At 48.2% G+C, this 16,476-nt stretch overlaps 1 protein-coding gene across 1 annotated transcript; it reads left to right on the top strand.

Moving 5' to 3' along the window:
* The first annotated feature begins 1,114 nt into the window (after positions 1-1,114).
* LOC117191015 lies at positions 1,115-2,713 on the top strand. Its single transcript, XM_033395992.1, has 2 exons — positions 1,115-2,410; positions 2,481-2,713. The coding sequence occupies exons 1-2, from the start codon at positions 1,328-1,330 to the stop codon at positions 2,508-2,510; spliced, it is 1,113 nt and encodes a 370-aa protein (XP_033251883.1). The 5' UTR covers positions 1,115-1,327; the 3' UTR covers positions 2,511-2,713.
* Positions 2,714-16,476: the final 13,763 nt, after the last annotated feature.

The raw sequence follows: 16,476 nt of genomic DNA, 5'->3' as shown, positions 1-16,476 counted from the left end.
TTGCATTAGCCCTTACGATCGGAACTTTACCTTCCACAACCAACGGGGTAATCGTACGATTTTAGACAAAGCTTACACCTTGCTTCCCTAGATAACGGAGTAATCGTACGATGCTAAGCAAAGCTTACACATAGCTTCCACGACTAACGGAGTAATCGTATGATTTCTAGTAAAGCTTTAAAACATAACTCCCACAGATCCACGCTGCTTCTCTAAATTAGACATTAAGCTCTTCAATGGAAGCTTTAACTACTGCTCTCTTGTAATTGATCTCTTATCTTGTTTTTGTAAAGAGCAGAGTTAATGTTAAACGCGAGGGCCGTACTTCCCAAGCTGTTCTCTGGAGTTTTAGAGTCACAACTGGCCACTACACGGTTCGTGTCTCGGGAGCTTATGGCTAAACGCGGGTCAATGTGTTGGTGTGGGGGCGTTCTTACCGGCTAATTGTCAGTGCTTCGGGAGCTTTTCGTTAGAGGTGGGGGTAATGTGTTGGTACGAGAATGTGGGATTGGCTGTCGTGAAACGCGAAACGATATGGGGAATGAGTTTCTTTATTGGTGGTACATTTATCGTATGCATTCTCTGTTCTTAAGGCTAAGTAACGATATATTATGGGAACTGGAGATATAAAAAGGGGAAAAATGAGGCGGTGACGATCCCGCGATGTAGCGCGCTGTGACGAACCTTCCTAAGGTTCGTTACAATACCCCAATACTCATTTTGAGTATCGGGTATAAAAATGGGACATGCGCTCCACTCGAAGACAGTCAGTGGGGAAAAAGAGAGCTCTCTCTTTTGGTCTTGCTTGCCTGTCACTCAGCTGTCTGCCGCTCTGGCTCTGGCTATGGCTATGGCTTTGGCGTTGGCTCCCTCTTGCTCCCACTGAACTATTTTTTTTCCAATCTTTTTTCCGTTTCTTGATTTTCTCGATGTCCGCTTTGTAGCAAGGTAATAATTAGAGAGGCATTCAACTAGTATTTAAAATAGCATACAGCGCGCATTGGTATTTACCGCACCATCGATACACTCGGTGGGAAATACCAATAGTGAGATATCGGATAAGAAACATCGAGAAGAGAGTGAGGGCACTTTGTAAATGGCGATTGTGAGAGACGGACGCGCAGCTAATAAAAAAGAGTTACATTAAATCACCGGGTTTGTGTTTTTATACCTATACCGTTCACTCACGCACCGATATTGGTCACTACAATTCCCGGGTTAGACGGCCTACAATTTCAGAAGTGGGATACGATCAATCGCCGCCAGTGAAAAATAGCGAAAATTTTTATTATCTCGTCCGTCGAAGACGCCATCGCTGAAAAAAAACATGTCGGACTTGGTCGGCACGGAGGAGTTCTCGGCCGCCCAGCTGCGCGAATGGCTGGAGTACCTCAATCTACCAAAAGGTGGAAGCAAAGCTGCCATGGCAGCGAGACTTAACGAAATACCAGTAGAGCTGCGGGGACAGGGACCACCGGCAGCCGAAACATGCGAGAACGAGAGGGAAGATGAGGCGGCCGCAGATCAAGACTCGACGAAGAGCGAACGCAAAGAGAAGAACGAAAAACCACCGCAAGCGCCTGGGCACAACAACAACCATGGCGAATATCGAGCAGAGGTTGAAATGTTAAAACTGCAAATCGAGCTGCTGAAGCTGCAGAGCGAGAGGGAGAAGGAAGGGAGAGGAGAGAACACAACACCAGCCGCCAGCAATGACGCTGGCGTCATGTTGCTAAATGCCGCCAAAGACATGTTGCCAACATATCATGGCAACATTTCTGGAAACAACGATGACGTCACAACTTGGATCGCGCAGTTTAAGGCCGTCGCAAAAGTGAACAAACTGAAGGATGAGAAGCTACTAATGCTGCTAATGTCGAAGCTTAAGGACAAAGCATTGGTGTGGCTGCATTCGAGTCCGGAGCACATGTCGCTGCCAATCGATCAATTGTTGAACGTCATGGAAGACACTTTCCATCCCAAGGAAAGCAAACTGTTGCTCCGTCGCAAGTTCGAGTCCCGTTCATGGGCACGTGGCGAGGAGTTCTCGATGTACTTCAACGCCAAAGTGTCGCTGGCATCCCGCATAGTCATTGACGACGAGGAGTTTATTGACGGAGTCATCGAAGGTATCCCAGATGTAGGCCTGCGTAGGCAAGCCCACATGCAGTGCTTTGGCGCTCCATATCAACTACTCAAGGCGTTCGAGAAGATCATGCTGCCAAAGAAGTACGGTTCAACTGAAGGGGCAAACACTGGAGCCTCGCCAACACCCATTCGCTGCTACAACTGCAACTCTTTGGGCCACGTGGCAGGGGAGTGCCGCAAGCCCAAGCGCGAAAGAGGAGCGTGCTACGGATGCGGCAGCATGAGTCACCAGGTGTCACACTGTGACGAAAAGAAGTACAAGGTACATAACGATTATATATACAAATTTAATATATACATTAGCAATTACAATAACAAATGCTTGTCCTTAAATTGCCTCATCGACTCAGGGAGCCCAATAAGTTTTATGAAGTTATCGTGTCTAGAGCACCAGTCGGAAAATAACCTAAATAAAGTGGAAGAGCGCTCACGATTAAGTTCGAACGAAATCAAAGAAGATGATTTAAGTTTATATAAGTTTAACAAAGACAAGAAAAACAGAGAAATTGAATTTATTTTGAATAAAAATGCGGATTACGCTTATGTTGGACTAAATAATAGCAAACTTAACATCTTTGGTAAAATACCCAGTTTTGTAATTATTAACAAAAATCGAATCAACTTTGAATTACTAGTAGTGGCAGACGAGTCGATGGGCTATGAGGCTGTGTTAGGTAGGGATTTTATGAATTTATGCAAATTTAAAATTGTAAGTGACATTTGCAAGGAGAAGGAGAGTGAGACAAAAAACGAGTGTGAAATAAAAAATGAGTGTTTAGAAAAAAATGAGTGTTTAGAAGAAAATGAGTGTTTAGGAGAAAATGAGTGTTTAGAAGAAAATGAGTGTTTAGGAGAAAATGAGTGTTTAGAAGAAAATGAGTGTTTAGGAGAAAATGAGTGTTTAGAAAAAAATGAGTGGAAAATAGAGAATGAGTGTTTAGGAGAATATGAATGTGAAGTTAAAGATGAGGGTGTTAAAGAGAATAAGCATGAAGTAGAAAGTGGAGGCAAGGTAGAAAATGAGTGTTCTGCAATGGTTGAGTGTCTGGAAGACAGCGATACCTGCGAGAGCGTAAAAACCAATTTCAACGAACTACCAAGCCAGTATCCAGACAAAGAAAACGACTGGGAGTTGAAAGTAGGGACAGATTGTAGCCAAGAACTCGCAGGACGACTTAAATACATGTTTAGGACAGCGTATGTAAACGCAGAAAGACCAAACTTACCACAAACCAAGTGGGAAATGAAGTTGAATTTCGAACACGAAAAACCGTTTCATTGCCCACCTAGAAGACTGTCGTATAGCGAAAAAGCCCAAGTACAGAAAATGATAGACGAATACACAGAAAAAGGTTACATCAGAACCAGTGAGTCAGAATACGTTTCGCCTATAGTACTGGTAAAAAAGAATTCGGGAGAGTTGAGACTGTGCGTCGATTATCGCACACTTAATAAAGGTATGATAAAGGACAATTACCCAACACCTCTGATAGACGACCTACTAGATAAACTGTCAGGGAAAAGACTTTTCACCAAGTTAGACCTGAAGAATGGATACTTCCACGTATTTATGCATAAAGATTCAGTTAAATACACATCGTTCACGACCCCCATGGGACAATACGAATGGTTGAGGATGCCGTTCGGGTTACGAAATGCATCGGCGGTGTTTCAAAGATTCACAAACAACATTTTTGCAGATATGGTAAAGGAAGACAAAGTTATAATATACATGGACGATATTATGGTAGCAACTAAAGATAGTGATAGTCACATGGAAATTTTACAAGAAGTGATGAGACGATTGGTAGAGAATAAACTTGAATTAAGGATTGATAAATGCGAATTCTTACAGTCAGAAGTTAAGTACCTGGGCTATTCCATATCGGGTAACGGAATTAAACCAGATACGAAGGGATTACAGGCAGTAAAAGGGTTCCCAGTCCCCACGAAAACGAACGAAGTGCAGAGTTTCTTAGGGTTATGTTCTTACTTTAGACGGTTCGTAAAAGATTTTTCTACGAAAGCTAAGCCCCTTTATGATTTGGTCAAAAAAGACAGGAAGTTTGAATTCGGTATCGTAGAACTAGAATGTTTCGAACAACTCAAAAGTAATTTGTTGGAAGCACCGATCTTGGCACTTTACAATCCCAGAGATCCGACAGAATTACATTGCGATGCAAGTTCGTTAGGTTTCGGGTCAATTCTAATGCAGAAGAAGGGTGATGGCAGAATGCACCCGGTGTTTTATTTCTCCAAGCGGACAACAATTACCGAAGCAAAATACCACAGCTTTGAACTGGAGACACTAGCGATAATTTATGCACTACAACGGTTTAGAGTATACGTGCAAGGCATACCCTTCAAAATAGTGACAGACTGCAACGCGCTAACTATGACTCTAAACAAAAAAGAACTCAATCCACGCATTGCCCGCTGGGCGTTAGAGTTACAAAATTATGACTACAAGTTAGAACACAGGTCAGGAAGTAGAATGCAACACGTAGATGCGCTAAGCAGAGCCGTTCAGATACTCACGGTAGACACAAACACCTTTGAAGAAAATTTAATTATATGCCAAAACAGGGATAAAAAACTGATGGAGCTGAGAGAAACGTTACAGAAATCAGAACACAAACATTATGAGATGAGAAACGGAATAATATACAGGAAAAAAGATAACAATACTATCCTATTCTGCGTACCCGAGGAAATGGAAGGCCACGTACTCTATAAGTACCACGATGAACTAGGGCACGTCGGTATAGACAAGATGACCGACGCTATATCGAAAAGCTACTGGATCTCAAACGTAAGGTATAAAGCCAAGCGACACATTGAAAACTGTCTAAAATGCATAGCGTACTCAGCAAAACACGGAAAAGAGGAAGGGTTTTTACACAACATACCAAAAGGGTCAGGACCATTCGAGGTAGTACATATCGACCATTTCGGGCCAGTCGACAAAGGCAGGGCCAACAAACATGTTTTAGTAGTAATAGACGCGTTCACCAAATTCGTAAGACTTTATACGACCAAAACCACTAGCACAAAGGAAGCAGTAATTGCAATGAAAGATTATTTCCGAGCTTACAGTAGACCCAGATGCATTGTGTCAGACAGAGGAAGCTGTTTCACGTCAAAAGAGTTTGAAGAATTCTTAGAACAGAGCAATGTTAAACACGTAAAGATAGCAACAGGGTCGCCACAGGCCAACGGGCAGGTAGAAAGGGTGAACAGAAGTTTGGGACCCATGATTGCAAAGCTTGTTGACCCGGAAAAAGGATTACATTGGGATATGGTAGTGGAAACAGTAGAACACGCGATGAACAACACAATTCAAAGAACAATTAATGAACACCCGAGCAGAATGTTGTTTGGGGTCGTACAAAAAGGAAAGGTTTCAGATTTACTAAAAGATCATCTAGACGAACTAACCGAACAGCGGGCAACAAGGGATATAGAAAAGATTAGAGCAGTAGCAGGCACTCATCAGGAAAAAATACAGTCTTATAACAAACAAGCAACAAATTCAAAGCGAAGGGAGCCACACGTGTACGTAGATAATGATCTAGTTATGGTGAGAAATTTCGACACTCATACAGGGGTGTCTAAAAAGCTTATCCCGAAGTTCAAAGGACCTTATAAGATATCAAAGGGGTTAAAAAATGATAGGTATTTGCTAGAAGATGTAGAGGGGTTTCAACAATCAAGGATCCCGTATAAAGGAGTTTGGGCGGTGGCAAATATGAAGCCGTGGATTGAAAATGGTAATAATGCAAATGTCACAGGGAATCAAAATGAAGAAAATGATTGTAACACGTAAACTTAGAATATTAAGAGTAAACCACACCCAACTGTAATAAATCAACCTATCTAGAAACTAAATTAAATGTAAGGAGTTCAGGAGCACTCCGGTCAGGATGGCCGAATTGTAGCAAGGTAATAATTAGTGAGGCATTCAACTAGTATTTAAAATAGCATACAGCGCGCATTGGTATTTACCGCACCATCGATACACTCGGAGGGAAATACCAATAGTGAGATATCGGATAAGAAACATCGAGAAGAGAGTGAGGGCACTTTGTAAATGGCGATTGTGAGAGACGGACGCGCAGCTAATAAAAAAGAGTTACATTAAATCACCGGGTTTGTGTTTTTATACCTATACCGTTCACTCACGCACCGATATTGGTCACTACAATTCCCGGGTTAGACGGCCTACAGCTTGTTGTTGGTGGTACTGCTGTTGCTGTTGCCGCCATTTGGTTGTTGGACGTGGCAAGTGTTTCGCAATGCGTGCAGGCCAAAATGATCTCATCGTGCTCTGCCGCTGCCTCCGTTTTGGTGGCATTGATGGGGGGGAAATTCCTGTTCCACTTTCTATTATGGGGAACCCGAGTCCAAGTTGTTGTTGCTGCAGCGGCAGCGGCAGTGGCAAAAGTAGCAAAAGAGCATATAAAAGTGTGTCGCCATGGAAAGTGGTTTCTTTCTCCCCTCTCCCTCTCTCTCTCTCTCTTGTCTCTCGTCTCTCTCTGTTGTTGTGTCTCTTTCGGTTCGTTCTGGTTCTCGTCTCAACGCACATGTAACGCTCATTTGTTCTTGTTGTTGCCCCTGCCGTTGCCACGGCTTTTGTTTGCGGGGGGAATGGTTCATTAATTTGCTCGAAACGCCACAGCGCTCCATCGACCGACTGACTCACTTCGTTGCGTGACGCCAAAGGCACAAATGGAACAGCATCCAACAGCAACATCCCCTCCCTTGCTTTTCCTCTAAAGAGTCGCACTAGCAAGCCGGTAGGCAAATGCCTGCTAAGGTCAAATCAGTTATACGCTCTCTTTTGTCTCTTTTTATACCCGATACTCAAAATGAGTATTGGGGTATATTAGATTTGTGGTAAAAGTGGATGTGTGTAACGTCCAGAAGGAATCGTTTCCGATATATATGCTTGATCAGCATCAATAGCCGAGTCGATTGAGCCCTGTCTGTCCGTCCGTCCGTCCGTCCGTCTGTCCGTCCCCTTCAGCGCCTAGTGCTCAAAGACTATAAGAGCTAGAGCAACGAAGTTTTGGATCCAGACTTCTGTGATATGTCACTGCTACAAAAATATTTCAAACCTTCGCCCCGCCCCCTTCCGCCCCCACAAAGGACGAAAATCTGTGGCATCCACAGTTTTAAAGATATGAGAAAACCGAAATTGTAGAGAATGACCATATCTTTAAGACTGCGGAATCTGAATTGGATCGTATTATTATTATAATCAGCATCAAGAAAACAATTTCATTTTTTCTCGCCTTTGCTTAGAGTAAAACATTAGCGCCTAGATCTCAGAGACTATAAAAGCTAGAGCAACCAAATTTGGTATCCACACTCCTAATATATCGGACCGAGACGAGTTTGTTTCAAAATTTCGCCACACCCCCTTCCGCCCCCGCAAAGGACGAAAATCTGGGGATATTCACAAATCTCAGAGACTATTAAGGCTAGAGTAACCAAATTTAGTATCCGCACTCCTGTCAGATCTCACTAGAAAACGTATATCTCAAAATTTCGCCCCACCCCCTTCCGCCCCCACAAAAGACGAAAATCTGTTGCATCCACAATATTGCACATTCGAGAAAACTAAAAACGCAGAATCATAGATAACGACCATATCTATCAGATTGCTGAATCTGGACCAGATCAGATAATTTTTATAGCCAAAAGGAACAAATCAATTTGCACTGGCTACGCAGCGCCCGACGTCACGCTCAGACTGATTTTCTGTCTCTCTCGCACGCACTCTTTGTCGTGTCGTTTAATATTAGCGGCGTCTGCCGGAGGAGAGCCATACTGACTTAGTATCGGGTATAACCGTAGAGTTGCGGTGTCCGCAGCAACTCACAACGTTCCCCCTCGTTTCTATACCAGTTTTCTATAAACTTGCCGCAGCGACTAGTTTCAATTTCTACTGGGATTATCTGCCGCGCTGCCTCTGGCTCTGGCTCTGTGTCTGTCTCTGTCTCTGCTGCAGGTGGCTGCAGCAGCTTTGCCTCTCTGGGAGCCTCATTATTCCTCCTCTCTGTCTTGTCACTCCCTCCACCGTCCGCCGTCGACCGTAGACCGTCTCTGCCTACCTTTTCGCATCGCTGTATGTGTTTTTTTTTTTTTTTTTTTTTTTTTTTCTGTATTAACTCTCAATTTTATTAAATTTTATAAGCCTGGGACTTAACTAAAGCTAGACAGGGAGCTGTATTGAGTTGGAGAGACCGGCAGGAAGTTCCGGGTCTCTGCGGGCCGGCCGCAAAGCATTGCTTCGCAGGGACCATGGTTCCTCCTAGCCACTCTCGTTCCTTCGGCGCTCGCACCTACGCAGCTCCTTCATGGCGCCGGCTGCAAAGTTGCTCCAGGCCGACCATACCATGGGGTCTTCCACAATCTTCTCGATCAGGTTGTTCGGCGTGAGCTGCCCGCCGGCGGCTCGCCACAACTCCTCCCTAATAAGTGAGAAGCGCCCACATTGAAAAATGATGTGCTCAGCGTCTTCAGTGGCGTCGCCGCACCACGAGCAGTTCGGCGAGTTCTCGTGGCCGAACCTCCAAAGGTAATGGCTGAGGCAGCCGTGTCCGCTCAGAAGCTGTGTGGAATGGAAATTGACCACACCGTGTCGCCTGCCGATCCAATATCGGACATCCGGAATCAGGCGGTGTGTCCACCGTCCTTTATCAGAGCCGTCCCAGCGGCTTTGCCATGCTCTGAGGCTTCCTTCACGGGCCTGCTTGCGCGCGTCTCTCCTTGCCGCGCCGGCCCGGATGGCCTCGGCCACGGCCCTCTCCTCAAGCACCAGAAGGGCAATTGGAAGGACACCCGCCAGGACTAGGGCAGCGTCGTCGGATATGGTCCGAAAGCCGCAGCAGATCCGGAGCGCGCAGAGGCGATGAGTGGCTTTTACGCCCCTAGCGTAGCTGGCAACTTTAATTCCATCCGCCCATACGTCTGCTGCATAGGTCATGGCTGAGCGGACTACACTGGTCAGCAGAATCCTCCTCTCCTGCTTCGGGCCACGGGTGTTCAGCAGTATTCGGAACAGCGCCCGACTCGTGTTTGCCGCTTTCTCCTGGACGTAGCTTAGGTGTTCACGGAAACTGAGCCTGGTGTCGATCATCACGCCCAGATACCGAATGGCTCGTTTCGACGATAGTCTCTGGTCGCCAACCCTGATGTGAGCGGTCTCCACAGTCGAACGGGTGCTCACCAATACTGCCTCGGTTTTATGAGCGGCTATCTCTAGTCCCGCAGAGCGGAGCCAGTCTGCAATCAGCTGGATTGCGGTGTCACAATTTGCTTCGACGACGTCCAGGTGCTTGGCCACCACCGTCAGGGCGACATCATCTGCGTAGCAGGTTAGCTGACATCCGCCTGGAAGAGCTAATCTCATGACTCCATCGTAGGCAATGTTCCATAATAGGGGACCCATCACTGATCCTTGGGGAACTCCTGCCGTTATGCCGTGAGTCTGCGCGCCGGCCTCCGTATTATACTCCAGCAGTATTATACTCCGCGAAGTAGCTCCTTACGATTGCCTGAAGGTATTGGGGTACACCGCGCCGGTTAAGTGAGTCCAGGATGCACTCCCACTTCACCGTATTGAAGGCGTTCCTGATGTCTAGGGTGACAATCAGGCAGTATTCCTTCTTGCCGCCCTTCCATCGAGTTCCCTCCACTGCCTTGGAGGCTATGTCAACTACCCTGCCTATGGCGTCCACCGTTGACCTCCCACTCCTGAAGCCGTATTGGTTTGGTGAAAGTCCCCCAGCATCCTCGACGGCGTTGTCTAGTCTTCTACGGATTATCTGTTCCAGAGTCTTCCCCAGCGAGTCGATTAAGCAAATCGGTCGAAACGAGGAGGGATCGTCCGGCGGCTTTCCTGGCTTTGGCAAGAGCACCAGGTGTTGCAACTTCCACTGCGGCGGAAATAGTCCTTCCCGCAGGCACTGCGTGAATGCCTTAGCACACTCGTGCGGGTTGTATGCCATCGCCAGTTTTACCGCACGGTTGGGGATTCCATCAGGGCCTGGAGCCTTCTTGGCCTTTAAGCTTTGGGCCAGGGCGACGATTTCGTCCTCCGTGACAGGTTCGACCGAATATGCAGGCTGGTGTGCGACGGCACTGATGGCAAGACCGTGAGCCCCGGATGGGAACAATGCCTCAACAATCGTCCGCAACTGGTCTGGGTCAGACGGCGACCCCGCGTTGCTGCCATGCATTCGCTTCATTACCGTCTTGTAGGCACGTCCCCACGGATCCTTCTCGGCTGAGTCGCAAAGCTGCAGGAAGCACTCCCTCTTGCTCTCCTTGATAGCGTTCTTTAGCGCTTTTCTAGCTCCGCAGTACTCCGCCTGTAGCCCAGTGGCCAGCTAGTGCCACTCCTTCTGCGAGCCCGTTGATATCGCCTTCTAGCTGACAGGCAAGTGCGTCTGACCTCCTGGATCTCGTCGTTCCACCAATAGGTCGGCGATTGCTTACCCTTGAATGGCCTCTTGCGACTCATACTGGCATCGCATGCGAGCAGTAGGAACTCCAAAAGCTGGTTGACCATCTGAGCTGAGCCTCTGACCTCCATATGCCTCAGCGCCTCCAAGAACCTTGGAATCCGCATTGATTCGGGATTGTAGGCTGCTCTCCGGCTTGTCTGCGTTGCCCTGGTCAGTCAGCAACCACCTTCTCCGCCTATCGAGAACACCACTGCCTCGTGGTCGCTGGCCGTATAGTGGTTCCCCGGGCGCCAGGTGGACAGAGGGGAAATGCTGCTAGAGGCGAATGTAAGGTCGATGACTGACCCAGAGCCACCCCTGTTGAAGGTATTCGCGGTCCCCTGATTCAGCAATGCTACGTCCAACGCAGCGAAGGCCTCAAGCAGTACGTGTCCCTTGTATATGGCGTCCGAGCTGCTGCTTCTGGAGATGTCACTGCCCCACTCCTGGGCCCAAGCATTGAAGTCGCCAGCAATCACATTTGGTTTGTGGTGCCTGGCGTCGTCGGCCAATTCGTCCATCGCCGCAGCGAAGCTATGACGGCTCAAGCTTGGGGGGAGATAGCAGCTGTAAATCCATAAGTTCCCCAGTTTTGCCCTGACGAAATGTCGGAACTCAGCGCACACTGAGGGCCGCAGAGGAGGCTTACCGCAAGCCCATATTGCTGCTTTTCCTGAGGAGCTTTGGACCCAGAATCCATCCTCGGGGGAAATGTATGGTTCGCTAATTATTGCAACGTCCGATCTCATTTCCCGCACCGACTGAGAGAGCAGATCTGTGGCAGCCTCGCAATGGTTTAGGTTTATTTGGTAAAACCTAACCATGTCCAGCGTTTTGACTTGCCTTCTCTTTGGGTGCCATGGGGCACCTGTGGCTACCAGCTACGTGTGAGTGGGGCTTGCCCTTTCCGACACAGAGGAAGCATTTTGCCTCATTGTGGCAGTCGCTTATCTTGTGCTCCTCAGACCCACAGCGGAAGCACCACCCGCTTCTGTCTACAGAGCTTTTGCAATTAAGTGCAACGTGGCCGATCTCAAGGCACCTGAAGCACTTTAACGGCAGATTTCGCTCCCGTATGCGGCAGACGGACCATGCCACTTTAACCTTACCAACGGATAGCGCCTTCGTCGCAAGGGTCGCCGGCAGGCAAATAATAGCCCGCTGGGTACCACCAAAGCCTGGGCGCAAACTCTTAATGGCGTCCACATCGAGTGTAATCCCCATTTGCTCGCTGAAGGCCTTCCTCACGTCCTCCGAGGTAGCCATCTCATCCAAGTCGAGCATCTCTAGCCTCGTCTGCTGGGTGAGTGCTCGCGCCTCCGCCTTGCCTCCTAGGACAGTGCCTATGTCCTCGCGAAGCAGCTGCGCGGTCTCCTTCGAGGCGTCTTTGAGCTCCAATAGAAGAGCACCTTTGGCTGTTCGCTTCACTCTGCTCACACTCTCGCCGACCTTCTTCATCTTCTCGCTCTGGTTGCGGGTGACGAGGTTAAGGATCTCCGCGTAAGTCATTTCCCCTTTTGGCTCGATGATAATAACATCCGGACGGGGCCTTGGCTTCCGGGCGTGCGCTCTGCTCTTCACCTTCTCCCATTCACCTTCGGTAGGTGCAGCTGATTCGGTCTTCCTTGCCGGTTGTTCGCGGGACTGCAACGTGGGATGGCCACTCATATTGTTTCTCCTCTTCGGCGAGCTCCTCGTCGGCTTGTCCAGCTTCCTTTTCGGCGCATCGCGTTGAGGGGAGCACTGCGTCTCCTGATCACGCCGCTCCACCCTCTCCTTCCTCTGAAACTTTGCGTCGAAGCTGTGAAGCGCGGACTTTTGCATCCTCACCACGTTCTGCGCCAACTCTTTCATCTCCTTGTTGAGATAACGGGCGTCCCTCAGCATCTTCGCCAATTCCGTCGACTTTTCTACCAGCGAAGCCAGGATCGACCGCAGATCTCCGTCGGCCTTTGGTCCTGTACCGCTTTTGTCTGTGGAAGCACTGCTGAAGTCAAAGGGATTGACAGGGACTTCTGCTGGTGCAGACACAGTCAGTGCTGGCAGCACTCTAAGGGGCGCCTTAAGTGGAGTTCCGGTACCAAGGCTTAGCTGGGCCGGCTTCTCAACTGCCTGCTCCCTGGGCCAAATGCCTCGGGGCGTCTGCCACTGTGGTGGGGAACGCTGCAGGCTAGTTCTCCTCTCAAAGACCCGCTTTTCCTCCTCCTCCATTCTTCCTGTTTGTAACTGCCAAATAAGATTTTGAAATTAGAAATTTAAAATTTAAAATTTGAAATTTGGGGCCCGCGCGATTTTCCGCTTGGCGCTCAACTTTTAAACTGGTTGGCCCTATCTGGCAACCCTATGACTCTCCTACGCTGTCCGGCAACTCCGTGCTGTAAGCACCTCTGCTCGATCAGCTGATCCGTGAATATAAATCGAGGCAAGTGAAGCGATATGAGTGAAAGTTGTTTTTATTTTCCTACCACCAACACGATGGACAGAGAAATGCGCCAAAACCAACGATCACCCCCCCCCTGGCCCATCTGCAGGTCTGCGTTTGCCCCTGCAACCAACTGGGAAGTCTCCGCCGCCAGCCACCATGCGCAGTGAGTACGGGACGCTGAAAGCCTGACTTGAGCCGTCTTCTGTTTTGATTCCAGGCGTGATACGGATTTTGTTTGTAGAAAAACTCGGAGCTCGCTTGCAAACACGACCGCACTTGGAAACTCAAACTCAATGCGTGTGATCGCTGTATGTGTGTGCGATTGTGATTGTGACATAGAAACCAACTAAGAAGTATGTGGAAATCTCTTGGCTGCAACGAAATCAATTCAGAAGCCCAAGTTAGTTGGTTGCCAGTTGAGTTTCCATTTCAGAACATATGCGGATTTTCGCAACATTTTGCAGCAACGGACGCAGCGGATACCTGCTACGGGCTGGCTTTTGTTGTGAGAATATTGGAAAGATTTGATTTACAAAGGGTTCCCTTTTCCATGTTTCAATGAAGCCCTGAAGTTGTGCTGCATCCCTGGTTCATTTACCCAAATGTAACGGGCGCCCTCTTGTCTCCCCCTTGCACCCACACTGCGGTGTGCTCAATTCTGATATATATATAAATGTGTGTGTGTGTCGACGAGTGCATCTCCCCCACAGCCACTGCAAACTGCACGAACTCTGGTGCAATAAACGACGGAACGAACGGAACGCATATTGCGTTGGCGGCGACAGCGATAGCTTTGGATGTTGCTGTCTCTGCCTCCGTCGCTGCTGCTTCTGCTTCTGCTTCTCTCTTGATGATGACAGCCGAGGTCGTAGGCAAAGACGACGGACGGCATACGCTCGAGTAACTGGCTCAGGCCCACTACCACAATCAACCAAACCTGTTGACCTAATTTCAAATTCTGCTGCGTCTTGTTGTTGGTGTTGGTGTTTCTGCTGCTGCTGCCTGCTGCTGATCTGTGTCTCTGTAACTGTGAGAGTCTGCGTATGTGTGTGTCTGTCGGAGAGCCGGAGCGCGCCAACGATTTGCAAATCTTTGACAGTGGTAGTAGTGTTAGGTGCTGCTGAGGTGCGCAGACTTTGTCTGAACGACCCCCCTTTCCGTTCCCAAACACAACAGAGATAGATACAGTTGGGTCTCCTAGTCAGTCGGTTGGTCGTGTCAGACGGGCTGTTGGTGGAACTGCCATTGCATTTTCGAATCTGAATTTGAATTTGATCGTAGCACAACGTTTCAGTTGGATTCGAGCCCACATATGTCACTCCCCGTGTGCCCTTTGCCCAAAGTCTATATGCAGATATATCTCAGCTATAAATAGTGAGTATGAATAAGGATTAAGTCTCTTTTCCTTACACCTGCCCAAGCCTTTACTCCCACACTGCCACTCTTCTACATTCATCCTCCCTCTACGCGCTCCCTAGCATGTGCATGTTCTGTGGAAACCCAATAATGTGCGTCCCAGTATCCAGCTCTGCTGCCACTGCCACTGCTGCTGCTCCACTTGTCGTCTCAGTGACAAAACGTCCATATGTGCGTCTGTGTGGTTGCGAGCAGAGAAAATCAAGTGAATCAAAATGAGCGTATAATTAGGTCAACACAACAAAAATTATACGCTAGCCAGTGCCACTTACCAAAGAGAGCGCGAGAAAGAGAGAGAGCAGCGAGAGGGAGTGATAAAGAGAGAGCCGCAACAGTAGCGGCGGCAGCAGCAGCAGCAGAAGCTGAAGATTGGGGTCGGGAAACGGAATCGGAAGTGGGGCAGAGCTCATTGCATAGGCCATCAATTAGAAATTAATTCACGCGGCTAATGCTGATAAATTGCAATTGTTGCAACCACATGCGAGAAGAAGAACCATAGCAAAAAGAGCAAAGAGAAGAGCGCGCATGCACCTGCGATAGAAACAACAAAAACAACAACAAGAGAAGCGCAGCGGCAAACCATAAACAACGAGGGGGAACGTTGTGAGTTGCTTCGGACACCGCAACTCTACAGTTATACCCGATACTTAGTCAGTATGGCTCTCCTCCGGCAGCCGCCGCTAATATTGAACGACACGACAAAGAATGCGTGCGAGAGAGACAGAAAATCAGTCTGAGCGTGACGTCGGGCGCTGCGTAGCCACTGCAAATTGATTTCTTGCTTTTGGCTACAAAAATGATCCGATCTGATCCAGATTCAGAAATCTGATAGATATGGTCATTATCTATGATTCTGCGTTTTTAGTTTTCTCGAATGTGCAATATTGTGGATGCAACAGATTTTCGTCCTTTGTGGGGGCGGAAAGGGGTGTGGCAAAATTTTGAGATATACGTTTTATAGTGAGATCTAACAGAAGTGTTGATACCAAATTTGGTTACTCTAGCCTTAATAGTCTCTGAGATTTGTGGATGCCCCAGATTTTCGTCCTTTGCGGGGGCGGAAGGGGGTGTTGGACACGAAACGGTCAAGGTCCGATATCACAGGAGTGTGGATACCAAATTTGGTTGCTCTGGCTCTTATAGGTTCTGAGATCCTTGAACTCATATTTTGCAATTGGCAAAACCGACCATGAAACCTGTGTGTTAGAGAGAGACAGAGCGAGAAAGAATGAAATTGTTTTCTTGATTCTGGCTATAATAATTATACGATCTGGTTGAGATTTTACACTCTAGAACATATAGTCATCCTCTACGACTCTGCGTTTTTGGTTGGTATCTTTAAAAATGTGGATGCCACAGATTTTCGTCCTTTGTGGGGGCGGAAGTGGGCGGGGCGAAGTTTTGAAATATTTTTGGGTCGGGAAAGAAAGGTCACAGGGCGAGTCACACCTGTGGGGGTCGAGAGAGGGGCGCAGGGCGTGTCACACCTGCGTGAGGGGGGTTTCGGGGATTGATCGGGGGTTAGTGGAGGTGAGTGTGGCTCGCTGGCGAGTAGTTGTTGGTAAGGGTGACCGGGGAGGGGTTTGGATCCCCAAAAATGACTTACTCGGGGTTGGTTCTCGTTACAATAATGATTTATTAGCTTGCTGGTTATACAGGTAATTTGTTACATTGAATATTTTTTGTTGTTTCGTCACGTTCCCGAAAGGATTCTTAACTTGTATCTTAGTTGTCACGCGGGACAACGTCTATTCTCGGCCCGGGTCTCCGCGTAAGTGAAGTCTGATCGGCGCTTGCGCGCTCGGGAAAACTTCGCTGCCGCCGATCTCTAACTTATCAGTATCTACGTGTCTTCGTCTTCGTCGGCTTCAGATTGGCTGCCGCTTCGCGGAGCGTCCCGAAGCCGCGAAGGGAAGGGGCGGGGGTTCATATCGGCTAGTCTGTGCTTCGGGAGCTTAAGCTTAAAGGTGGGGG

The sequence above is a fragment of the Drosophila miranda genome (genome assembly GCF_003369915.1).
Source record: "Drosophila miranda strain MSH22 chromosome Y unlocalized genomic scaffold, D.miranda_PacBio2.1 Contig_Y1_pilon, whole genome shotgun sequence".
NCBI classification, from domain to species: domain Eukaryota; kingdom Metazoa; phylum Arthropoda; class Insecta; order Diptera; family Drosophilidae; genus Drosophila; species Drosophila miranda.
Note: the sequence above shows the minus strand (reverse complement) of the source record. Positions and strands in the feature narration are given on the sequence as shown.

Coding starts and splice junctions, on each gene's coding strand:
- LOC117191015 (XM_033395992.1), top strand. CDS start 1,328: ATGTCGGACTTGGTCGGCACGGAGGAGTTCTCGGCCGCCCAGCTGCGC. Junction 2,411..2,480: donor GTGACGAAAAGAAGTACAAG/GTACATAACGAT, acceptor GCTTGTCCTTAA/ATTGCCTCATCGACTCAGGG.